At 46.1% G+C, this 27236-nt stretch overlaps 1 protein-coding gene across 1 annotated transcript; it reads right to left on the reverse strand.

Moving 5' to 3' along the window:
• Window positions 1-5223: 5223 nt before the first annotated feature.
• On the reverse strand, window positions 5224-26427 carry usp20 (ubiquitin specific peptidase 20). Its single transcript, XM_046290305.1, is given in 26 exon segments — window positions 5224-7617; window positions 9534-9712; window positions 9952-10020; window positions 10322-10424; window positions 10525-10633; window positions 11061-11142; window positions 11954-12123; window positions 12366-12492; window positions 12797-12977; window positions 13158-13203; window positions 13319-13352; window positions 13926-14020; window positions 15062-15234; window positions 15441-15553; window positions 15694-15748; window positions 15750-15847; window positions 16859-17318; window positions 18508-18586; window positions 18912-19025; window positions 21700-21769; window positions 24009-24117; window positions 24493-24645; window positions 24977-25039; window positions 25145-25198; window positions 25637-25745; window positions 26350-26427. Coding segments are annotated over 24 exon segments (2802 nt in total). The 5' UTR covers window positions 25718-25745; window positions 26350-26427; the 3' UTR covers window positions 5224-7617; window positions 9534-9548.
• Window positions 26428-27236: the final 809 nt, after the last annotated feature.

Genomic DNA, 27236 nt, shown 5'->3' on the forward strand with positions numbered 1-27236 from the left:
TCTTGGCTGTATTGACACGGTGAGTGTGAGTCTTGACAATAAAGGCCACATCATTGTGGGATGTTTTGAGAGTTCTGAGAAAGGCTTTCTTATTCCCCCTATAGAAAAATAAAAAAAACAAAATAATACAGATGAGAAATAATAAATACTGATCAATAATGGACATTTTAATCACATACACACAGAGAGGATTAGCCAACGTATTTATGTTGGGTTTACGTGTTGTCCATTTTCTTCGCAGATTACACATTCGTCTTTTGCTTTTAACCCCCCACATCTATGCCTGAGGGGTTGGAAGCCAGGGTCAGTCAAAGTGCAGTAACCATGGAGCAGATTTGGGGGTGAAGTGCTTTGCTCAAGGGCACATTTGAACTAGCAACCGTCCGGTTACTGGCCCGCCTCTCTAACCTCTAGGCTACCTGCCGCCCAAGTGTCAGTCATCCGTCTCTTGCCAGTCCATGGTGAAGGAGCTGCCGGTGGTGCTGTTGTGACTGTTGTTGTCATCACAGCAGTCCTCTGCATCAGAGAAGGAGGACATGTAGTGGAGGCTGGTGACTCTGTGGTAGCCCCCCTGGAGCACTTTGGGGAGGGCAGTCTGTTCCATGGCTCTGCGGCTGGTTCTCCTCACCGACACGCTCCACATGTCAATCAACTGGGAACACATGGCACAGCCCATGGTTGCTTTATGGAGAGGGACAAACACAGTGGACCTGACACAAGGTGGAGGTTAGATGCTGATATACACACACACGTTATGTCACTCATTCACACAGACAGACACATTAGATACCTGATGTCACTCACACTTGACAGACAGACAGACGGATAGACATGACAGAGTCACTGACATGCACACTTCTTGCACAGTGGCATAATCTGACTCAGGCCTCCAGTGAGAGCGCGAGCGTGGACTCAGGCCTCCGGTGAGAGAGCGCGAGCGTGGACTCAGGCCTCCGGTGAGAGAGCGCGAGCGTGGACTCAGGCCTCCGGTGAGAGAGCGCGAGCGTGGACTCAGGCCTCCAGTGAGAGAGCGCGAGCGTGGACTCAGGCCTCCAGTGAGCGCGGCGTGGACTCAGGCCTCCAGTGAGAGAGCGCGAGCGTGGACTCAGGCCTCCAGTGAGCCTCGTGGACTCAGGCCTCCAGTGAGAGAGCGCGAGCGTGGACTCAGGCCTCCAGTGAGAGAGCGCGAGCGTGGACTCAGGCCTCCAGTGAGAGAGCGCGAGCGTGGACTCAGGCCTCCAGTGAGAGAGCGCGAGCGTGGACTCAGGCCTCCAGTGAGAGAGCGCGAGCGTGGACTCAGGCCTCCAGTGAGAGAGCGCGAGCGTGGACTCAGGCCTCCAGTGAGAGAGCGCGAGCGTGGACTCAGGCCTCCAGTGAGAGAGCGCGAGCGTGGACTCAGTCCTCCAGTGAGAGAGCGCGAGCGTGGACTCAGGCCTTCAGTGAGAGAGCGCGAGCGTGGACTCAGGCCTTCAGTGAGAGAGCGCGAGCGTGGACTCAGGCCTCTAGTGAGAGAGCGCGGCGTGGACTCAGGCCTCCAGTGAGAGAGCGCGTGGACTCAGGCCTCCAGTGAGAGAGCGCGAGCGTGGACTCAGTCCTCCAGTGAGAGAGCGCGAGCGTGGACTCAGGCCTCCAGTGAGAGCGCGAGCGTGGACTCAGGCCTCCAGTGAGAGAGCGAGCGTGGACTCAAGCCTCCAGTGAGAGAGCGAGCGTGGACTCAGGCCTCCAGTGAGAGAGCTAGCGTAGACTCCAGCCTCCAGTGAGAGCGCGAGCGTGTTCCCTCAGAATGTGTTTATGCCAGCACTCCTATCTGAACTCTTTGATGAGAGAGAAAGACGTGTAGCTACAATAAGAGAACAAACAGAGGGCATAAAAGAAGAGAAAGTTGGTTGTATGTCGACTGCAGCGGAAAGCTGCCTCACATCCAACTCTGCCCCTGGGGCAGCTCTGAGGTCACCGCCAGTTGAGTCAAAGGGTTATGGATGAGCTCCCAGAACTTTCTCTTCTCTCTCTTTTAGTACAGATCAGATGAGGACAGGCAGCCACACCATATCAATATTTACATCAGCTCCATCCGTTCCAAGATGGACTGTGATGAGAAGCCTAGCTCAGCCCCTAGACAGAGGACAATATATAGGGTAGGTTATGCTTCAGTGATTCTTAATTCTGCACTAGAGATATCAGATATAGTCTGATCTAGAAAGTCCTTCTCTAGTGCCAGTAAGGAGGGGAAGTGTTGGACAATGCTGCTCCCCGTTGTTTATTATCTATGCATAGTCACTTCACCCCTGCCTACATGTACAAATGACCTCAACTAACCTGTACCCCTGCACACTGACTCGGTGCCGGTACCCCTGTATAGAGCTTTGTTATTGTTATTTTGGGTATTTTCTTAACTCTTCTTGAACTGCAGTGTTGATTAAGGGATTGTAAGTAAGAATTTCACAGTTAGGTCTACACTTGTTGTATTCAGTGCATGTGACAAATAAAGTTGGATTTGATTGGATATTTGTCCCTCTCTCCTTCAAGTCAGTACATGGGTTATCGGCAGTATGGTTTACTATGGCTCTGAAAAGTGTTCTTTTTTCAAATGTGGTGCTGGTCAGTCTTTGGTCATGGAAGAGTTGCTGTCGATGTGGGATCCTCAGGTCAGTCGAAGCTGGGGATGTATTTGAGCCTGAGAAAAAAGAACGAAAGAGAAGAACGAGGGCTTAATGAGTCATCTGTTTCTCTCCCAATCTTTCCAGTTACTCACTGACGCCACAAGGCTATCTAATGCAGACTGTGCTGCGGTAGACACACAGAGGAGTAGATGCAAACCAACAGTCTTTGTTTTTATATTCTCTGTTATCTGTCTAATAAATCTTTCCTATTTCCTCATTCATACAGTCACAGACAGACAGACCCACCCACCCCTGAGGTCAACTGTTCATACAGTCACAGACAGACAGACATACCCACCCCTGAGGTCAAACTGTTCATACAGTCACAGACAGACAGACATACCCACCCCTGAGGTCAAACTGTTCATACAGTCACAGACATACCCACCCCTGAGGTCAAACTGTTCATACAGTCACAGACAGACAGACATACCCACCCCTGAGGTCAAACTGTTCATACAGTCACAGACAGACAGACATACCCACCCCTGAGGTTAAACTGTTCATACAGTCACAGACATACCCACCCCTGAGGTCAAACTGTTCATACAGTCACAGACAGACAGACATACCCACCCCTGAGGTCAAACTGTTCATACAGTCACAGACAGACAGACCCACCCCTGAGGTCAAACTGTTCATACAGTCACAGACATACCCACCCCTGAGGTCAAACTGTTCATACAGTCACAGACATACCCACCCCTGAGGTCAAACTGTTCATACAGTCACAGACAGACAGACATACCCACCCCTGAGGTCAAACTGATCCATGCCAGTAATAGTAATTAGAGAAGCCTACCCTTATTTCCACCATAGATATAGTTGTCATGGTAGATATATCCATTATGAACATTACCCTGCAACATACATTACCCTAAAGCCATGAGTTGCAGGACATCCTACTTTGTGTGACATACATTTTATCTTACATAAGAATATGAAAATACACCATTTTTGTATTTCCATGTCATCTATTAGAACTAATAATTAAACCAGTCAATTTATCCAGATAAGAGCATTGTAATGTACTGGCAGTAGACATGAACCTGTGTAGATGAAGACATCATGAGCAGCCTTTGTGCATCGTGCAAAGACATCCAAATTAGCCAATGATGTCAGCCGCTGGGGTGAGGACGGGACAGTCCCACCCCGTTCCATCACAGCTACGTGTACAGTAGCCAGCACAACATCCCTGTCATAAGCTCCATGTTCTTATTCAGTTATAGCAAAGGCTTAAAGTCATGCACGTAATATAGCTATTCACCCATCATCAATCAGTTATTTAATGAGGCTTGGTTTCTCCGGAAAGATGAAGTCAATATCTGGAAAGCTGAGACTCTGCCGTTTACTGAGTGTCAGAAAATGAAGTAACAGCCATTATAAACACACTATGAAATCTGCCCGCCTACAGTCAGATACACAGCACACCCAGATTGTGGTGGCAAAACACTGTCTGTACAGGAACATATCAGTCTAACTCTCAAATCAGACAGCTGCTGCTGAACAGTCACACATGCAGTAGTCAGATGCTGTAGTCAGAGGCACACATGACAACATTTTTAAAAAGTGGAGCGATCCAGCAGCAGCAGTCTTGTTTGGGTGGGTCAAAGAGAGAGGGGGGGGTTGATAAACACAGCACCTTTAAAGACAGAGGGATTAAGAGAGAGGAGGGGAGAGTGACAGAGAGGTACACATTACTTGTCTCACTCACCTTGTATGTTGTTTAACTGCTCCTGTCTGCAAAGGATGATCAGTGTGCTCCATCTCCTCTCCTTCTGTTCCTTCCTCTCTCCCCTTAGTCCTCACTCTGTCTGGGTTAGCTTGATACTGTCAGAGCAGAACAAGGCGTAGGGAACAAAGACTATGACATCACAGTCTCACATAGTGAGACGACTGTTCTCTCTCCTTCACTCACTCACTCACTCACTCACTCACTCACTCACTCACTCACTCACTCACTCACTCACTCACTCACTCACTCACTCACTCACTCACTCACTCACTCACACACACACACACACACACACACTGTTCTCTCTCCTTCACTCATTGACACACACACACAATACATGTGGGTCACCAAAGCAAGAAGAGGGTGTGTCCAATTACATTAATTTACCCAGCATGCAGTAGGGGGGGTCAGTGGCCCCTAAAACATCCCTAAAAGCTTAATCAATGGGAAGCGTCTGGTCTTCTAGATTACCTATTGATCTGGTCACCATTCCAACATTAAAAATCATAACTCTTCCCTCATAAGTGTTTGGAAAGATGGCCCAGTCTGTGAGCAGAATCGTTATAACCAGATACTAAACCACTAATCAGTGTATCCCATGGGGTGTGGCAGCGGGATAGGTAAGTGGTCATCAATACATCAAAGTGAGACATATTGATCATAGTGTCATGGTTCAGAATGAGAATATTTGTTAAATGGATGTCAGCAAGCAATAATTGTGTTTTCTGGACACGCCCCTGCCAGTGTAAACCAAACTCCTGGTTCTAATTCAACACTGTGCTGTGCCTTTGTGTGAAAACCAGTGTTCAAATATGATTACACACCAAGCACAAGATAGAGCAGGCTTTTAATCATATAATCATTTATAATTACATCTGTTTTCCAGACAATCCCAGACAATCATCTGAGTGTGGATCAACCACGGAAGTCAAATAGCAACAAAAGATCACCATCACTATGACACACTCTCTCTCATCATTGAAAAACAGCAGTTGATTAACTCCTATTATTGTTTTGGGAAAAAGATATGAGGCGAGTCATTATCTATGCAATCAATCCCACCACAGCAACATCTTTATGTTCAACCATTTACCAGTGAAAATGAAACGCTTACACGCAAGTGTGTGTACACAACCCAACGTAGACACACAAACCAGGAATTCAGAGGTGGATTGAGAAAATAATCACAGACCGCTGGAATGTACCACAGGGACCCTCACTGTATAGTCAGCTGTCATAACTAGGTTACAACGCTTCAGCAACCCATTGGTAGCCTATAATAATAAACTCTAAGGTGTCTGAGCACAGATAGACCGTCAAAGGTTTTCATTGCACTTCTCTGCAAAAACACTTGGAGGTTTCACTTCTTTACAGAATTGGCAAAAACAAAGGAATACAAAAAAATATATATAGAAAAAAAGGGGGAAACATTTACTTCTCTATGGACACCAACATACCAATTACCAGCACAGAATCACTCAAACTTTCACATTTAGGTTCCAACACTGTCATTCAGCATCTATTACATAGCATTGCTACAGTAGACAGACACGCTTGAACGTATGTTAGTTAACATTTAAATGGCTAGTTGGCATTCTGAAGGAATCAGAACTCAGGTGAAGCTCATAATGACATGCCCGCTTGGATTACATCATCTCCCTCTTGTGCATTGTTAGACAAAAAGGTGCTATCTAGAACCCAAAAGGGTTCTTCAGCTGTCCCCATAGGATAACCCTTTTGGGTTCCATGTAGAACCTTTTTGGGTTCCATCTGGTTTTTACATGGAACCCAAAATAGTTCTACCTGGAACCAAAAAGGGTTCTCCTATGGGGACAGACTCAGAACCCTTTTGGAACTGTTTTTACTAAGAGGGTACACAACAACATCCTCCTGCCAACCGATACCAAAGAAAAGGAAAACAAGTTTGAACATCTGTGTTAGCGTGCAGTACTAACATGCACACTGCAGGTTAATGAACCTTTATGGTAAGAGGGATAAGGGTGAATATGATATTTCCCCAAGCCGAGAGACGAGTGCAGGCTGGTGCAGGCTAGTGACCTGGGGGAGTGTTGAGTTCTGGGATATGGAGATGGGGAGAAGTACGAGACGTGATAGAGATTTGACAGATATAGCCCTTGGCACTCTTCCACACTGGTCACTTCTACCTCTATCCCTGCAGGGGGATTGGGGGTTGTACCCCCTCTCTTTCCTCCCTGTTAGCCTGATATCCTGACCTGGGGCTACTCTCCTGAAGGTCCCCTCCTCCCCTGTAGATCTGCCGCGGTTTCCTATTAGCCTGGTCCCAGAATCTTGCCAACTAGACCATAGAGAGTTAGTAAGACGGCACAAAACAGATCTGGGACAAGGCTCATCTCCTACACCTCAAAACCTTGTGAAATCACTCACTAAGGAACAGAGAGAGAGAATCCCCTCATCTGCTTGTTCCTACTGTCTGTAAACACAATATTAGGGGTTCTTGATGGGATGAGCTTTAATCTGTATGACTTAAACAAATCAATTGTAACGTCAATTGACTATGCGATGAGACGGCACGAGTCACGCCAATCGGAAACCACTGTAGTCCTCCTCGGAAAGAAGCAGAACATTCAACTCTGAACATCCTTTTAGTTCTTTACGTTTTTTATTTTTTATATCAGTCCTTCTGTTGTCTCGTGAAAAGAAAAATGAGTGGCCGACGTGTCGTCACTGAATGTCCTGTGTGGAGCAGAATGTATATGTTGACCCGAGTCGTCAAGCAGCGATTAACACTGACGATGTCACACTCCTTGGCATCATGGTCCCAAACACCACTACCTCCCTCCACTTCTCGTCTGAACACCTTTAACGATGACACACCTACTACACTGGTACAGCAGCTCTTTAGATTTAGACTTAACCAACCATAGCTGCTAACAGCATCAGAAGCATGGCGTCACGCAATGTTACATTTTTCACTTAGAAAACTTATTAAGATTTATTCTATAAATAAGACCTTTTCACTACGGTAGGATGATAATTGACAACTATGTCCTTCTGCACAGGTAATAGAATGAGGCGCGTTGCTACGTTTTACAAAGTGCTCCTGACAAGGCTTCTCTTCACCCAGGTGCTTCTCTTCACCCAGGTGCTTCTCTTCACCCAGGTGCTTCTCTTCACCCAGGTGCTTCTCTTCACCCAGGTGCTTCTCTTCACCCAGGTGTAGGAGTCAGACAGACAGATGACCTAGAAGGGAGGGAAGGAAGAAAAAAGTAGGCTTAAGGCTTCCGCATGCTTCTGTTTGGCTGGCGCCTAGCTGAGCTCAGCTAGGCTAACCGAACGAGTGTGCTAGCATAGCCACTTTAAAAGACCTTTGCTTGAAAATTGGAACGAAAAGCGTCAATAGTACTGTTTGTCTATGTTGAGACGCCGTAGCCAGTATACACTTCCTCAAAATAGTCCGAATTAATATAACTCTTTTCCTGAGGATATCTTAGTCTCGCAATTTTACATCTAACTAAGATGTTTGGTACAGTATTTCTCAATGTGAAAATGAGCATGAAAACAAGTAATCTGTCATTGAATGACAACAAAGACTTTTCTGAAGAATCCCTACTGTTGACCAATCAGATGAAGGCACATAGACTTCTACCGACTTCGGCTTGCTTTAAGAAAAACATTAGTGTGCCCGAACAACTGAAAAAAACAACTTTACCCGACAGATTAAATTGTCCCGAACACAACCGCATTTTTATACAAGACCCTAAGTGTTATGGGATGTTATTTGCTTAATTAACTCAGGAATCACTTGTGTGGAAGCACCTGTATCCCTCATTTACTCAAGTGTTTCCTTAATTTCGTCAGGTACCTGTATGACGTCATGAAAATGACCTGAGCTACGTGAGAGAACAGAGTGGACTGTAGTGGTACCAGACAGTTACAGGAGAATGACCTGAGCTACGTGAGAGAACAGAGTGGACTGTAGTGGTACCAGACAGTTACAGGAGAATGACCTGAGCTACGTGAGAGAACAGAGTGGACTGTAGTGGTACCAGACAGTTACAGGAGAATGACCTGAGCTACGTGAGAGAACAGAGTGGACTGTAGTGGTACCAGACAGTTACAGGAGAATGACCTGAGCTACGTGATAGAACAGAGTGGACTGTAGTGGTACCAGACAGTTACAGGAGAATGACCTGAGCTACGTGAGAGAACAGAGTGGACTGTAGTGGTACCAGACAGTTACAGGAGAATGACCTGAGCTACGTGAGAGAACAGAGTGGACTGTAGTGGTACCAGACAGTTACAGGAGAATGACCTGAGCTACGTGAGAGAACAGAGTGGACTGTAGTGGTACCAGACAGTTACAGGAGAATGACCTGAGCTACGTGAGAGAACAGAGTGGACTGTAGCGGGACCAGACAGTTACAGGAGCCAACAGGTCTAGTACTGAAGTGTTTAGTAGAGACAGGAATGTTTATGTTACATCGTCCTTAGACCTGAGGTGGGTGGTTGTGTGTGTGTGTGTATGTTTGGGTTCTTGTGTATGGATGTGGGAAACAGTCAGTGAGCAGAGATGATGCTTGGGTGCGTGTGTATGTTTGGGTTCTTGTGTATGGATGTGGGAAACAGTCAGTGAGCAGAGATGAAGCTTGGGTGCGTGTGTATGTTTGGGTTCTTGTGTATGGATGTGGGAAACAGTCAGTAGGCAGAGATGATGCTTGGGTGCGTGTGTATGTTTGGGTTCTTGTGTATGGATGTGGGAAACCGTCAGTGAGCAGAGATGATGCTTGGGTGTGTGTGTATGTTTGGGTTCTTGTGTATGGATGTGGGAAACAGTCAGTGGGCAGAGATGATGCTTGGGTGCGTGTGTATGTTTGGGTTCTTGTGTATGGATGTGGGAAACAGTTAGTGGGCAGAGATGATGCTTGGGTGTGTGTGTATGTTTGGGTTCTTGTGTATGGATGTGGGAAACCGTCAGTGAGCAGAGATGATGCTTGGGTGTGTGTGTATGTTTGGGTTCTTGTGTATGGATGTGGGAAACAGTTAGTGGGCAGAGATGATGCTTGGGTGTGTGTGTATGTTTGCTTGCGAGTGTGTTTATAAATCAACACACTTGGATGTGTGTGTGTAAACACAATGTGTTTAAGTGTGTGTCTCACCATTGTGTGCGTTTCTCAGAGTGCCCTGGTCTCTGCCTCGATCTTCCTCTCTCTGTGCAGGCTGTCTGTGTCGAGGGCCGGGGCCGACACTGTCTGTCTCACTGCAGTCTCAGGCCCTCCACCGTAGATACTGAGAAGATACTGCCACGTCTCCTCTGAGATCTGACCATAGTCAGCCCCTAAGAACACACACACATGCGCACATTAACACGTACAAATGAACACACACACGTGCACGCATTAACACATACAAATGAACACACACACGTGCACGCATTAACACATACAAATGAACACACACACACGTGCACACATTAACACATACAAGTGAACACACACAGGCCCAGACCAATACACACAGGATCACGCACCCAGACAGACCGACCAATAAACACATGTAACAGCATATACTGCTTACTTTGCTTTAGTTGTATGTGTCCCCCTTTCATCACACCAATCTTACTGTTGTCAATAGGACCAGGGGGTTCTGAGAAGACAATGACAAGCACCCCCAAGAGCTTTAGTGTCATTATACATCGTCTCAGAGTTGGAGTGCTGATCTAGGATCAGTTTAGTCTATTAGATCATAATTGATAAGATTATAGGTACAGGTGGGGTCCTGATAATAGATCAGCACTCCTACTCTAAAACACTGTGTGTATATGGGCCCTGGTCTGCACAGAGGATACAATGTTATAATTATAGTGTATTAAGTCATCCTGATCTTTAGCTTCCATTGGTACTGTAATGCCTCTGATTATAAATCATCCATTTTCGTAGAATCGTACCGTTGTCTTTGCCCTTGACGAAGTTCTCCCACTCCCTGAACCACTGCATGCTGATACACAGGATAACTGCAGGAGCCTCCTCCGCCTGGAACTCTTTATTCAACTGGAAACAGACCGAGAGAACAGGTGAGGCCTTTGATACAGGACTCACCACACACTTACAGGCAAGCGCGCACACACACACAGTGACCCATCCCTCTTACCCTGATAAAGGTGTCTATTTCCACCTTTCTGCGTTTGACCAGAGCCTCTATCTCCACCTGGCAGATAGCACACACGTACAGGTGGTTCACTGCTGGGCCTCCTCCAAAACTAGGAGACAGACAGACAGTTAGTTCGATGGACAGAGAAATAGATTGGCATTCAGACAGAAGCTGTGTTCGAATACTAACATACTGTATACTACATACGATTAGTTCATTTTAGTATACCGTAAACAAACAGTATCCTTTCAGTTGAGCATACTAGCTCTTCGCCTGTCTTTCAGAAGTTGATGCTGTTGCTATGCAACCTATTGATGGACAGTCAGACAGAGAAACAGGTGGACAGTCAGATGGACAGTCAGATGGCCAGTCAGTTAGACAGATGGACAACCAGTCAGACAGACAGACAGACAGTTAAGACAGACAGACAGTTAGTCAGACAGACAGACCGACAGTCACAGTCAGTTAGACAGACCGTCTGATGGACAGACAAGTGGGTAGGAAGACAGACAGTCGGACAGACAGTCTCATCTTACCTGTTGTACAGGTACTCCCATACATTCTGCGGCAGGATCACCACCAGGTCGTCTATATAGTGGTACTTGTTGGGTGGGATCCCTGGACAAAACGTGAAGAAGATTATTTCAATGAGGTTGTGCTGGGGGTTGAGAGTGGTTTTGCTGGGGGTTGAGAGTGGTTTTGCTGGGGGTTGAGAGTGGTTTTGCTGGGGGTTGAGAGTGGTTTTGCTGGGGTTTGAGAGTGGTTGTGCTGGGGGTTGAGAGTGGTTGTGCTGGGGGTTGAGAGTGGTTGTGCTGGGGGTTGAGAGTGGTTGTGCTTGGTATTTGATGGTGGGGTTGGTGAGGGCATAGAAATAGAATCCCTACATTACATTTACATTTAAGTCATTTAGCAGACGCTCTAGATCCTCAGACCAGATCAGTGGAGGCTGCTGCTAAGGGGAGAACGGCTCATAATAATAGCTGGAATGGAGTAAATGGAATGGCATCAAAAAAATGTTTTTTATGTGTTTGATACCATTCTATTCACTCCATTCCAGCAGTTATGAGCCATCCTTCCCTCAGCAGCAGCCTCCACTGGAATAGATGGGTGGAGTTTGTACTTTTGGGACTACTCTATTGGTTCCAGTGTGCCAGGAAGCTCAATCAAGCACGTCTCAAAGTATTTGAAAGAAAACAAGTACTACTTGAAGTGAGCCCAGGTCTAGATTAAGTCTGGTTGATGTTCAGGATGGGTTCTGGTGGTAGGTCCAGTACAGTACTGACCTCCGTTCTGGCAGAGAAAGGTGTAGTTGATGTTTAGGATGTGTTTTTGTGGTAGGTTAAGTACAGTTCTGACCTCCGTGCTGGCAGAGAAAGGTGTAGTTGATGTTTAGGATGTGTTTTTGTGGTAGGTCCAGTACAGTACTGACCTCCGTGCTGGCAAAGAAAGGTGTGGTTGCTGATGGGCCCTGGCTCAGTGAAGGTGTTGAACTTGTTGAGCCACTCTCTGGAGATGTAGAACTGCAGCAGGCTGGGCTCCTTCATGTTGGCTAGAGCCACAACCTTCTGCCTCTCCCTCACTGACTCCTCACTGCTCTTCCTGTGGACACACACACACACACACACACACACACACACACACACACACACACACACACACACACACACACACACACACACACACACACACACACACACACACACACACACACACACACACACACACACACACACAGGCACACATAGACACACACATGACCAGACACACACACACACATACCATAACTAAAACAGAAATACATTGTTATTATCATTGTAATGTAGTATGAAGGTTAGTCTCGCCTGTAGAAGAGCACATAGGCCTCAGCATTCTGCACCACTGTCTCATGGACCTCTGTTACATACTGGTCATCAAACTCATACCACTGACCGTTGATTACGTTCTGACAGTACGCTATGTAGTGACCACCTGGGGGGAGAGAGACAGAGACAGAGAGGCAGATGCAGAGGCAGAGAGACAGAGAGGAAGGAATTGCAGAAAGGTAGATAAAGGTATGCTGTGAAATCAACCATATTCATCAGTGTGCGGCTATCTATTTCTGTACCATGACCTCCCTTTCTGTACCCTGCAGCTGAAAGTTACTGGTTGTGATAAACTCACATTTTTACATGAGTTGACACACATTTGGAGTTTAATCAAAACCGTGAAGCCTAACAACCATGTTCCCTAAACGTCAGGTAGTACAGTCAGTCAACTGTTACTTGTTACTCACTGCCTGCGGTGCCATGGTGACAGATGACGGACAGCAGGTCGTAAGTGGTGATCTGGGAGAGGCTATCCTTGGCCAGGAAAGGTCGGAGGTCGAGTCCCTCCAATGGGAAGGCTACGTGACTGTTGATCTTGAAGGAGTACATCACCTCATGACGAAAACGCTTCAGGTGAATGCACAGAATCTGTACACACACAAAATGTTTCATGTAGATTTCCTGAAACAAATGCCTTATCTTCACGATGAAAATCAACAACATTACACAACTTCGGTATCTTTAGTCGCTTTGATAAAGCTTGTTTTATCTTCTTTGCAGAATGTCAAAGTATGAGATAATAGATGGGGACAAAGATAAGAGCATTACCTCAGGTAGCTGAAGTACTTTGCAATATTTAACACCATTTCTCAATCTGCAAGATAAGTGAAAGAGTATAAAAATGTGTGCTGAAATGTGATCTGTATTATCAACTAGGCAGATTAATCTTCTAATGCTAAATGGAACTACAAATTCTCCAAAATACTTACTTTCTACACTTTTCACAGCTGTACATGTTGTCCCCTGCAAAACAATTAAGAAATTACTGAAATTATTTCACGCAAGGATATGGTTTCGTTTAAAAAAAAAAATCATTTAAGCAGGAAAATCCTATTGAGACCAATGTCTCTTTGGCAGGGAGCCCTGCGTCACAAAAAGTGCGCTGTGATAAGCAGTATCTAATGGTTTTAACGAAGTGGCAGCTGCATTCATATAGACAATGTCGCCTTAATCCAGGGCTGACAGGAACATTGATTTAATGATCTGTTTTCTACTATTAAACGAGAGGCACCATTTATTTCTCATGAAGAAACCCAGTTTTATTCTCAGCTTCTTCGTTAACTAATCTATATGCGTTTTAAAAGACAACTTATCACCCATCCAAATGCCTTGGTATTTCTAAGAGGGATAACGCTCAATTTGCAGACATGTAAATCTGTGGAGTCAATGTTGTGGGCTCTAGAAAATAACATACACTTCTTCCTAATTCAGTACCAGTTTAAAGTTAACAAGAGCTTTGTGTGTGACATTAAAAGCAGCCAGTAGATCAGGGATGTTGATGCATTTTATTGGACAACTGTATATTTTTGAGTTAACCTTTGAGCTCATCAGCAGCAAAGAAGGCAGCGAGACAGTCCTCCAGCGTTACCATGGGGCCCCAAAACCAGCTGGGGATACAGGACACCACAAACCTGCAGAGGGGGGAGTGGGGGGGTATACAGGAATAAATAGCAAGTATTATGTAGCTGTTACATGTGGTTTACTACTTGTTACAAGGTCGTTACATACTAGGTAAGGTTATTTCCTTGGAATGAATCATGGCAATGTTAAGTCTTACATTGCACAACTGGCTGTTGCAGATAGAAATGTAATGAATAGAGCTGACACCATTCCTTGTTCTAGATGACAGTCAATCACATCTGTTCTACACAATACATTTCCATCTGAAGGTTCTGTAATGTTGCACCCTCTTGAACGGGCCCCAATGCTAGCCCCATCCATTGACCCCTACCCCATCCCCATCTCTCTACCCCCATCCCCAGCTCTCTACCCTCATCCCCAGCTCTCTACCCCCATCCCCAGCTCTCTACCCCCATCCCCAGCCCTCTACCCCCATCCCCAGCCCTCTACCCCCATCCCCAGCCCTCTACCATCATCCCCAGCCCTCTACCATCATCAACCAGCCCTCTACCCCCAGCCCTCTACCATCATCCCCAGCCCTCTACCCCCAGCCTTCTACCATCATCCCCAGCCCTCTACCATCATCCCCAGCCCTCTACCCCCATCCCTCTACCCCCATCCCTCTACCCCCAGCCCTCTACCCCCAGCCCTCTGCCCCCAGATCTCTACCACCAGCCCTCTACCACCAGCCCTCTACCCCATCCCCAGCTCTCTACCCCCATCCCCAGCTCTCTACCCCCATCCCCAGCCCTCTACCCCCAGCCCTCTACCCCCAGCCCTCTACCCCCAGCCCTCTACCACCAGCCCTCTACCACCAGCCCTCTACCACCAGCCCTCTAACCCCAGCCCTCTAACCCCAGCCCTCTAACCCCAGCCCTCTAACCCCAGCCCTCTAACCCCAGCCCTCTACCCCCAGCCCTCTACCCCCAGCCCTCTACGACCAGCCCTCTACCCCCAGCCCTCTACCCCCAGCCCTCTACCACCAGCCCTCTACCATCAACCCTCTACCACCAGCCCTCTACCCCCAACTCCTACAGCTGCCTTCCCCTGACCTGCGTATGGAGTCCATGATGTAGGTGATCCAGCCCTGGGAGCCGTAGACATCCAGAGAGACTCCGGTCTTGGCTGGGATGTTCTGGTGGATGGAGGAGTGTAGCTTGGCAAGGTCCTCCTTACCTGGGATGGGCAGAGACAGGTCCTGGAAGGTCTCCACAGTGGTCGAAACCTAAAGGGGGGAAGGGAGAGGAGAAGAGAGAGAGGGGGCGATGAGAGGAAATGGACCAAAACTTCTGTTAAAAAGGTCTACAAATTAAAAGAGGTCAACATTCAATATTCATGTGGCAGTACTGAGGTTTCAACAGAGGTAGTAAAGCAGAGTTCCTATGGCAGTGTCGCCCCCTGGTGGTGGTCCACACACACAGCACAGCTCACCCTGTCACAGGTCAGACACTGGACCAGGCTGAGGATGGAGCCGTCAAATATGTCTGAGATGACACTGCGGTAGAGAGACTGTTTCTTCTTCTTGGCACCCAGGATCAGCTGGGCTAAGAGGTAGATTATGGGAAAGGGAGTGAAATAGTTTGTGTGTGTGTGAGAGGCTAAGGTGTGTCTCTGTGTTTGGGTGGGAGAGTGTGTGCACACGTGACAGTGTGTGTGTGTGTATGGACGAGGACACCCCCCATACCTTTCTTGAAGGAGTATGTGGGCCCTGCAGAGCGGAGGGTGCTAGAGCGAGGGGGGGCTGGAGGAGAGTTTTGGTTGCAGCTCCTGGACCGTACGGACAGGGCTGCAGGGGCGAGACTGGGGGCGCTGCTGCATCGATGCCTCGTTGTCTGGCTCTGGGTAGGAGAGGAAAGAGGAAGAGGGGGCTTTTAAGAGATTACTCACAAATCACTACAACAGGTCACTACACACACACACACACACTACATTTTCTACTTCCACCATTACCAAAAATCTCAAATCTAATCAAAATCAAGCTTTATTTATATAGTACATTTCAGACATGGAAGCAACAAAATTGCGATTCACAGAAAACATGAAAATAAAAACGGAAATATTTACTACACAACAAACAAGAAGATAACAAACTAAAGAATAACCAGAAATGAACGACTAAAAAGCACTGAAAGGAAAAGCAAAGCTAAAAAGGTGTGTTTTAAGATCTCTTTTAAATATGTCCACAGTTTCAACCCCACTGAGGTGCTCTGGCAGGCTGTTCCAGACGCAGGGGGCATAGTAACTAAAGGCTGCCTCTCCATGCCTCTTGGTCCTAGGCTTTGGGATAGTTAACAGAGGTAGTAAGAGGACTTGAGGGACCTACTGGGTACATAACCTAAAAGTATATCTGGTATGTTTTGGGGTGCACAATTGTGGACTGATTTAAAAACCAATAAAATCATCTTAAAATGAATTCTAAAACTCAGGCAGCCCGTGCAGAGAATTTCAAACCGGTGCATAACGTATGCTCTCCGTCTGGTCCTGGTCAGTACCTGTGTATTCTGTATGTTTTGCAGTTGACCAATGGCTTTCTTGGGTAGACCAGATAGGAGAGCATTACAACAGTCAAGCCTGCTTGTAATAAAAGCATGTATGAGTCTCTCTGTATCAGAGAGAAACGGACGCACCTTGGCAATGTTTCACAGGTAGAAAAAAAGCGACTTTTGAAGACATTCCTACGGTGTGACTCGAAATTGGGTTCAGAATCTAAAATGACACTTGTTTAATATTTATTGCCTGTGAATTAAAATATGCGTCCAGATTCTCTTTCTGTGCTTTGGGTCCAACAATAACAAAGCCCATACCTGGAGTGTTGCTGCTCTGCATCTGTCCCTGTGTTTGACTCTGACTGGGGCTCTGTGGTCTAGGGGGGGTCCCCTCCTCCTCCTCCGCCCCCCTCTCTAGAGCCCCCTTCTCGGCCGCCGCCGTATCCACATCTGCGTCCTCGTCCATCTCCTGGGAGCCTCCGTGGAGGGGCGAGCCCAAAACCCTCTTCTCCTTCAGCCTCTCTTTCTCCGAGATGGGTCCTCCTGTCCCTGATCGCCCCCCAGTGCCTGTCCCCCCTCCTCCCACCCTCGGTGACACCCCGCACTCGTCCTGGATGAGCAGCCCTGCCTCCCCCAGCCCTCCTCCTTCTCCCCGGTCGCTGCTGGCACCTGAGTCGCAGGAGAGGAACTCGTCCTCGGCGGGGGAGCGGTCGCTCCCGTCCCTCCGCTCGTCCCCCTCACCCCCCGTGCCGAACTCTGCCAATGGCTCCTTGAGCTCCTCGTGGAGCTGGTCCATCAGACAGCGCAGAAACTCCTGGGTATCCTATGTAGTAGTATACAGGGCGAGAGGGAGAGTGTGTGGAACTGTCTTATATACTCAGATCTCACACACACTACACAAACAAAGAGGTAGAAGAGGGGAGGATGCTGCTCTATCAAGTAGAAAGAGAGAGGGGATATTGGTGTGGGAGGACTACGAAGCAGGGAAAGTGTGTGTGTGTGTGTGTGTGTGTGTGTGTGTGTGTGTGTGTGTGTGTGTGTGTGTGTGTGTGTGTGTGTGTGTGTGTGTGTGTGTGTGTGTGTGTGTGTGTGTGTCCCTGTGTGTGTGGTCTTATTAGGTTCTTTCCTCTTTCTATCCCTCTCTCTCCCCTCCCTCTCTCACTCTCTCGTGTGTGTGTGTGTCTTCCCACACCTGTTCCCGATCCTTTCCCTGATTAGAGTCCCTATTTCTTCCTTTGTGTTCGTGTGCGTGTGTGTGTTCCCTGCAGCGCTTAGGCACAGAAAGTCATTGAGAGTGTGTGTGATGGTAAAAGAAGGTGAAGCATTAAGAGAAACAGAGAGAAAGCATGCTGATCACACAGGCTCAACACAATACTATTTTCACAGCAGTTTTGTCATTGTATTTTTCCACAGCAATCAAAACCAAAAGTCACATACACACAATCCCATTCCAATCAACCAAACACCCATTAAGCCAAGCAGTAACATCAAAATGTCCACTAGTTACTGTGTGCTAGTTACAGCATGTCATCATCCCAAATGGCACCCTATTCCCTATATAGTGCACTACTTTTGACCAGATCCATAGCGCTATGGTCAAAAGTAGTGCACTACACAGAGAATAGGGTGCCACTTGGGAAGATCTCAATTGCATACTCCTCACGTCCTCTCTCCTCGTCTCCTGACTTTCTCCTTCAATGGGTTTTGAGAAGGAGACGAGGAGAAAGAACGCGAGGAGTATGCATTGGAGATCTTCCCCATTTCACTGTCTTGGCACCCTACTTCCAAGTATCACTGACAGGGTTAGCCAATCAGCAACACAACAATCAACCTATGAAACTTCACTGTCCCTGGGGGTCCATTTGGTTTGTGGCAACAGTGATTATTTTGGGGGTATGGGACACAGGTAGAGGTGGGTTAAGTCGGGGGTTAAAGAGAGGAGCCAGAGGGGAGGGTAGGGCTAGGGGTCAGGTCATAATTTTGTTTCCTACCTGCTGGGAGCTTGCCCCTACCTGCTGGGCGTAGCCACGGAACATAGGGTTGACCAGCTTGATTCCCTGGGACAAACTGGTGGGGACCACGTAACTAGGCCTGGAGGAAAGAGAGAGAGAGTTACAGAGAGAGAAGGAACGTGAGAGCGAGGGAATGAAGAAGAGGAAGCAGAATGTGTAGCAGGCCATGACTAAGCAGGTAGACTCATTAAACATACATTAAGTCACACGTTTTCTGGAATAGCCCCCCTTGTGAAAGTGTCTTGGGGTAAGATGTATTTTATTCTATTACATAGGCCAGACAGTATCATTTAAAAACACAATTTTGCTGCATTCTTGTGAATATCTAGCACAAAAATGTGCATGTTGAATGGTACATACAGACTGTAATATTCAACATATTAGCATGTCCATTGGTACACTACCGTTTCTTGTGCCAGAGTTCAGAGATTAGTTTCTGGTAGCTCTTGCACAGTGCAGGTTTCTTGTCTGTCCGCACCAGTCCACTGCAGTCCAGGAAGAACTGAGTGAGAGGAGGACTGTAGAGGGATTAGAGGGGGTTAGGTGGGGTTAGAGTGGTTAGAGGGGGTTAGGTGGGGTTAGAGTGGTTAGAGGGGGTTAGGTGGGGTTAGAAGGGGTTAGGGGAGGTTAGAGTGGGGTTAGAGGGGGTTAGGGAGGTTAGAGTGGTTAGAGAGGGTTAGGTGGGGTTAGAGTGGTTAGAGGGGGTTAGGTGGGGTTAGAGTGGTTAGAGGGGTTAGGTGGGGTTAGAGTGGTTAGAGGGGGTTAGGTGGGGTTAGAGTGGTTAGAGGGGGTTAGGGGAGGTTAGAGTGGTTAGAGGGGGTTAGGTGGGGTTAGAGTGGTTAGAGGGGGTTAGGTGGGGTTAGTGGGTTAGGTGGGGTTAGAGTGGTTAGAGGGGGTTAGGTGGGGTTAGAGTGGTTAGAGGGGGTTAGGTGGGGTTAGAGTGGTTAGAGGGGGTTAGGTGGGGTTAGAGTGGTTAGAGGGGGTTAGGAGAGGTTAGAGTGGTTAGAGGGGGTTAGGTGGGGTTAGAGTGGTTAGAGGGGGTTAGGTGGGGTTAGAGTGGTTAGAGGGGGTTAGAGGGGGTTAGGGGGTTAGGTTAGAGTGGTTAGAGGGGGGTTAGGTGGGGTTAGAGTGGTTAGAGGGGTTAGGTGGGGTTAGAGTGGTTAGAGGGGGTTAGGTGGGGTTAGAGTGGTTAGAGGGGTTAGGTGGGGTTAGAGTGGTTAGAGGGGGTTAGGTGGGGTTAGAGTGGTTAGAGGGGGTTAGGGGAGGTTAGAGTGGTTAGAGGGGGTTAGAGTTAGGTGGGGTTAGAGTGGTTAGAGGGGGTTAGGTGGGGTTAGAGTGGTTAGAGGGGGTTAGGTGGGGTTAGAGTGGTTAGAGGGGGTTAGGTGGGGTTAGAGTGGTTAGAGGGGGTTAGGTGGGGTTAGAGTGGTTAGAGGGGGTTAGGTGGGGTTAGAGTGGTTAGAGGGGGTTAGGGGGGTTAGGTTAGAGTGGTTAGAGGGGGTTAGGTGGGGTTAGAGTGGTTAGAGGGGGTTAGGGGAGGGATGGAGAAGAAAGAAAGAACTGGTCAGTTGGAGATCCAATCAAACACACTGGCTTCTGCTGAGAAGAGCAAATCCCTACAGGATTCCACTGAGATTTTTCTGCAGGCTAAAATGATTGATTTTGCCTCGGCAATTATGACATTTTGCTTGCAATAAATGTGCAGTGATTGGTTGAAATTGCGAGCCCTCTTTTTGTACTGCAGTGACGGATCAGTCTTACGTGATACCATTGTGATGAATTTACTGTTTTATGCGGGTGATTGGTAAAATATGCAGGCCCTCGGATAATACACAGTATAGCAAATATTGGTAACACTTTCCTAATTTTGAGTTGCACACCCCCCTCCTCCCCCAGAAAAGCCTCGATTTGTCGGGCATGGACTCTATAAGGTGTTGAAAGTGTTCCACAGGGATGCTGGCCCTTGTTGATTCCAATGCTTCCCAGTTGTGTCAAGTTGGCTGGATGACCTTCAGGTAGTGGACCATTCTTTATGCACACGGGAAACTGTTCAGAATGAAAGCCCCAGCAGCGTTACAGTTCTTGACATAAACCGGTGAGTAACAATTGAGACATGGATTATGTATGCGTGCCATACAGAGGGTGAATGGGAAAGACAAAAATATTTAAGTGCCTTTGAAAAGGGTATAGTAGCAGGTGCCAGGCGCACTGGTTTGAATGTGTTCCCTGTGGAACGCTTGGGACACCTTGTAGAGTCCATGTACCGACGAATTGAGGCCGTTCTGAGGCCAGAACGGGGTGTAACTTAATATTAGGAAGGTGTTTCTAATGTTTTGTACACTCAAGAGTAAGTTAGAAAAATACCCCACTGAACGACTCAGTACGTTAAAGACCCCACTGAACAATTCAGTACGTTAAAGACCCCACTGAACGATTCAGTACATTAAATACCCCACTGAACGATTCAGTACGTTAAAGACCCCACTGAACGATTCAGTACGTTAAAGACCCCACTGAACGATTCAGTACGTTAAAGACCCCACTGAACGATTCAGTACGTTAAAGACCCCACTGAACGATTCAGTACGTTAAAGACCCCACTGAACGATTCAGTACGTTAAAGACCCCACTGAACGATTCAGTACGTTAAAGACCCCACTGAACGATTCAGTACGTTAAAGACCCCACTGAACGATTCAGTACGTTAAAGACCCCACTGAACGATTCAGTACGTTAAAGACCCCACTGAACGATTCAGTACGTTAAAGACCCCACTGAACGTTCAAAAGACCCCACTGAACGATTCAGTACGTTAAAGACCCCACTGAACGATTCAGTACGTTAAAGACCCCACTGAACGATTCAGTACGTTAAAGACCCCACTGAACGATTCAGTACGTTAGAGTAAGACCCCACTGAACGATTCAGAATGTTAGAGAAAGACCCCACTGAACGATTCAGAATGTTAGAGAAAGACCCCACTGAACGATTCAGAATGTTAGAGAAAGACCCCACTGAACGATTCAGAACTTGTCATCATCATCAAAGCACGTTTTCACCCACTCTATAATATGCAGGGAATTGTTGATTTTGCAAAAAATTCTGCTATTACAGAATCGTGAAAGAACTGGAAGACGAATACACATATGCTCATACACTTTCAGCTTTACGAAACGAGACAGGAAGTGACCTCACCAGTTGGACAGGGCTTGAAGAGCTGCGTTCATGTAGCAGGAGTTACCGATATTCTTCATCCCTGTCAGACCTTTGAGAAAGATGTAGGGGGAAAAAAAGAAGAAGCTTAATAACGTCATACAGGTATATTTATAATATTATATGGTAGGACTATGATACAAGCCACTCCACTGTTTACACCTAATATTTGGAGAACAGGCCTACATACAGTATGTGGGATCTTCATTTGACCAGTTTCTCACAGGAGAAAAATATTCCTGGATGATTTGATTACTCTAAAGTGATAATTTATTATGGGAAATTAGCTTTGCTAGGCTACAGTAGGCTATAGTTTAGGTGTGTGATCTAATTAGTAAGAACTGCAGGCTTTCAGTGAATTTATGTAAACCACAAGGCTCATTTTAATTTCTTGCAGCACATGAAAAATTATCTGCAACAACAGTGATCAAATTAAGATACTACATCTGTTAGTGAAAATGCATGACATGGACCCTGTCAGTTAATATTGACCGTTAGTCTATTACCATTGTCTGGTACGTACTCTTAGGCCCCAAAGCAATTATATTTCTCTTAACCCAGAGCTCGTCTCATTAGGCTCTCAGATAATTTGGGAGGTCCCTGACAAAATCAGCTTGGCACAAATCACTAAGGAATAGACCTGCTAAGCGTGTCATCTAGAGAAAAGGATGAACAAAACGATTGTACAGAGCTCTATATCTGATCGTATGTTACATTTAAAATGCAGACCATATCTGATGGCTATGGTTGTCACCCATAAAGAGAGAACTTCTGGTTGAATGCATTCAGCTGCCCAACTGACTAGGTATCCCCTGTACAGGCTAAGGGTATCAGTTGAACTGTGTATATGTTGGACAATATACAGTGCATTCGGAAAATATTCAGACTCCTTCACTTTTTCCACATTTTGTTACAGCCTAGTTCTAAAATTAAATTATTTTATTTTTCCTCAATCAATAATGACAAAGCAAAAACCGTTTTAGAAATGTTTACACATTTATAACAAATAAAAAACTTAAATATGATATTTACATAAGTATTCAGACCCTTTGCTCAGTACTTTCTTGAAGCACCTTTGGCAGCGATTACAGCCTTGAGTCTTCTTGTGTATTACACTACAAGCTTGACACACCTGTATTTGGGGAGTTTCTCCCATTCTTCTCTGCAGATCCTCTCAAGCTGTCAGGTTGGATGGGGAGCATCTCTACAAAGCTATCTTCAGGTCTCTCCAGTGACGTTTGATTGGGTTCAAGTCCGGGCCACTCTAGGACATTCAGAGACTTGTCCCGAAGCCACTCCTGCGTTGTCTTGGCTGTGTGCTTAGGGTTTTTCTCCTGTTGGAAGTTAAACCTTCGCCCCAGTCTAAGGTCCTGAGCGCTCTGGAACAGGTTTTCATCAAGGATCTGTCTGCACGTTGCTTCGTTCATCTTTCTCTCGATTCCAACTAGTCTCGCAGTCCCTGACGCTGAAAAACATCCCCACAGCATGATGATGCTGCTACCACCATACGTCACCATAGGGATGGTATTGGCCAGGTGATGAGCGGTGCCTGGTTTCCTCCAGATGCTTGGCATTCAAGCTAAATACTTCAATCTTGGTTTCATCAGACCAGAGAATCTTGTTTCTCATGGTCAGAGTCCTTGAGGCAAATTCCAGACGGGCTGTCATGTTCCTTTTACTGAGGAGTGGCTTCGGTCTGGCCACTCTACCATAAAGGCCTTATTGGTGGAGTGCTACAGTGATGGTTGTCCTTCTGGAAGGTTCTCCCATCTCAACAGAGGAACTCTGTCAGAGTGACCATCGGGTTCTTGGTCACCTCCCTGACCAAGGCCCTTCTCCCCTGATTGCTCAGTTTGTCTGGGCAGCCAGCTCTAGGAAGAGTCTTGGTGGTTCCAAACTTCTTCCATTTAAGAATGATGGTGGCCACTGTGTTCTTGGGGACCTTCCATGCTGCAGAGGTTTTTTGGTACCCTTCCTCAGATCTGTGCCTTGACACAATCCTGTCTCAGGGCTCTACGGACAATTCCTACCTCATGGCCTGCACTGTCAACTGTGGGACCTTAAATAGACAGGTTTGTGCCTTTCCAAATCATGTCCAATCAATTGAATTTACCACAGGTAGTTGTAAAAACAATCAAGATGTAGAAACATCTCAAGCATGATCAATGGAAACAGGATGCATCTGACCTGGAAAAAGAGAAGGGGTCTGAATACTTTCCAAATGCACTGTATTCTTTACTGTTATTGAATGGTTGCCATGATGACCAGGGGGGGGGGGGGTCAGAGGTTACCTCTGGGTTTGAGGTCATCCTCCTCCGACTCTGACCCCTCTTCTTCTGCCACCGCGATGGGCACCGCCTTCAACGGGCGGTGGTGACTCACTGGTTGATGAAATGCATCCTGGGAAAATTATTCGTTGTCATTAAAAAAAACGAATAAGAACATAAGTCTGTGTGCCTGTGGGAAACCAATTAAAATATAAAAACACAGAATCGGCTGCATTTCAGCTCACAAGTGTGAATGTGAGCTGATCAAAATTAAACCTAGTTGAGTAAAACTTTATAATAAATAAATGATTTATACACAGTACATAATGCAGGCCTTCTGAATAGTTTATGAACCCTTTCTAAATTAAAATATATTTTAGCCATAGTTGATATAGGGCCAATCCCAAATGGCTCCCTATATAGTGCACTAATTTAGACCAGTGCCCAAAAGGCATGTACACATAGTATAGTTGAATATAGCTGAGCTGACCTTTGTGCGATGGCGTACCTGGTTGTCCATAGCTTTACAGTGGTGGGGAGTGTGAGTGGCAGACATAGCAGATACTACTGCAGGCCTCTGCTCTAGAAACACCTCCCTCTCACACACATAGCACCAGATTCTGAATGTTGTCAGGTTTACTGTCAGGCTGTGTTTCTTAGTCTAGGGGGGAGAGACAGAGACACACGCCCACACACTTAATAAGATTTTGAAAAACATTTTTGTTGCATGAAATGCTAGGGTGTCAGGTAGCCTAGTGGTTAGGGAGGTGAGACAGCAACCGAAAGGCTGCAAGTTCAAATCCCGGGTCCGATGGGAAAAATCTGTCAGGAAGTGAGCTGGCAACCGCCTGGTTGCTGGTATTAAATCCTAAATGCTGTTGCACATGTGTCTCTCTGAGGAGGTGGAAGTCAAATTTTGGTTGAGCCAATAAAGTGATCTTGAAATAGCATCTCCCACAACCCAAAGAAGAAAAGCTCTGAGCAGAATTCACCTGAGCGTGTAGGGTGCTGTGATCTGAAAAGGATTCTCCACAGCCAACATATGGACACTCGCTCTGAACAAAATAAAAAAAACTATTACATAAGTCTACAGGTAAAAATATATATTATGGTCCACAGAATATCTGAAACAGTGAAGAAAAGCAGCCTCTGCTGTTTACCTGAAGACAGGCCCAGAGGTTGGGTCCTCCTGCTACACATAACTGGCAGGTTCCCTTCAAAACACAAAACAATTATACAGCACCATCTCCTGTGTGATTTTGTCAGACCACCAGAATGTATTGTACATTTTGTGGGACTTGGGGCCTTTTAGACCAGAAAAATGTGAAGGGAAATCTAGAAGACATGACTCAAGAGCAAAAGACATGACTTTGGTCACATTGCATCCATTCCATACATATTATAGATGCTTGACAATGCGAGAGCTTGGGGATATAAGGCTATATCTGCAAGATGATTCTGAGATAATTGTCTTTAAAGTTCCAACCCCTCATTGGTTTTAATGGTGTCAGCATTTTTCATATTGTATTCTTTTGAACTTTAACAATATGAATTTAGGTATTTACAGTATAATTTTGAACAAAATGCAAATAGAACCTTATAGTCCCAAGCTCGACTGGGCAAATCTCTTTAGAAACCATAATTTCTCTTACCTTGGATTTTTGCAGAAGGTCCTCCTTGGTGACCTCCCCTATGGATTCCAGGTGGGGACAAATGTCCCCCAGGTCACTCATGTTTATTCAACTTCTTCTAAGGATCTAGCTAATACACAAAAATATGAATCTGATATTTTGTTTGTGTAGATAAAACAATAGATTGAAGCAAGCTGACATCAGTAAGTGGCTACAATAAGTAGACACACTTCAATCAAAGGGTGTGTCTGACTCTGCCAGAGTAGACTATTACAAAACATATGTCGAATTAGTCGTACTGTAGCAGGGAATGTCGCCGACAATGATGCTCTTTAGTTTAGCTAGGAAGCTAACGTTACTCTACTCACTCAAAGCTTTGAAATTACTGCATTTACTAGTAACTAGCTGCCTGACAACCCATCGACATTCTAGAAATGGATAATCAATTAACTAAACATCTAACTATCGCACATCAGCCAACACAGGTACACTTTTTTAATTTTATAAAACCAATTCCTGCACTATTGTTTGGCTAGAGACACCGAAATCTGACAGCTCTGCTGCAAACTGAAGGCCCTGTTTTTCCACGACTAACTAGCATCAAAAATCGATGATGACATCGACAACAAATACATGAATCTCAACATGAACTATTTACCAACACCAGGCGATGTCACAACAATATTCAGATAAGTTCATTTAAGGGGAAACGTGCGTTAAAAATAGGTAAACACCTAGCTAGCGATGGTATCCTGGCTAGCTACTGTGGCTGTTGTACGGAATAGATACCCCATCCCACTTGCTCCCCTCCCCAACTCACACACTGGTTTAACGTCAGTGTTGTTATGCACCACGTCAGCAAGAACTAGCAGCTTGTTGCTTTATTTCATAGGGATGTTGTTTCTATTCCTCATGATACAATTTACTGGAATACATGTGTCAATAATATCTGTTGGAAAAAGGTATGGTTATTACCACACAAATACCTGCTTGTTAACAAGGTGAAATAGGTCTCTTTCAGAATGATCCATAAGTATTACCCTGCGAATCATTACCTGAAGAAAATCAAAGACATTAACGGTCCTTTTTGTGTTGAGCGTCCAGAAACAGCTTTGCATTGATTTTGGCACTGTCTACACGTAAAGAGATTATGGCACTGTCTACACGTAAAGAGATTATGGCACTGTCTACACGTAAGAGATTTTGGCACTGTCTACACGTAAAGAGATTATGGCACTGTCTACACGTAAAGAGATTTTGGCACTGTCTACACGTAAAGAGATTTTGGCACTGTCTACACAAAGAGATTATGGCACTGTCTACACGTAAAGAGATTTTGGCACTGTCTACACGTAAAGAGATTATGGCACTGTCTACACGTAAAGAGATTTTGGCACTGTCTACAGGTAAAGAGATTATGGCACTGTCTACACGTAAAGAGATTTTGGCACTGTCTACACGTAAAGAGATTTTGGCACTGTCTACACGTAAAGAGATTTTGGCACTGTCTACACGTAAAGAGATTATGGCACTGTCTACACGTAAAGAGATTTTGGCACTGTCTACACGTAAAGAGATTATGGCAAGACATTTGTAGTTAATAATATTCTTGAAGACTTGT

Source organism: Oncorhynchus gorbuscha, linkage group LG11 (genome assembly GCF_021184085.1).
Source record: "Oncorhynchus gorbuscha isolate QuinsamMale2020 ecotype Even-year linkage group LG11, OgorEven_v1.0, whole genome shotgun sequence".
NCBI lineage: Eukaryota > Metazoa > Chordata > Actinopteri > Salmoniformes > Salmonidae > Oncorhynchus > Oncorhynchus gorbuscha.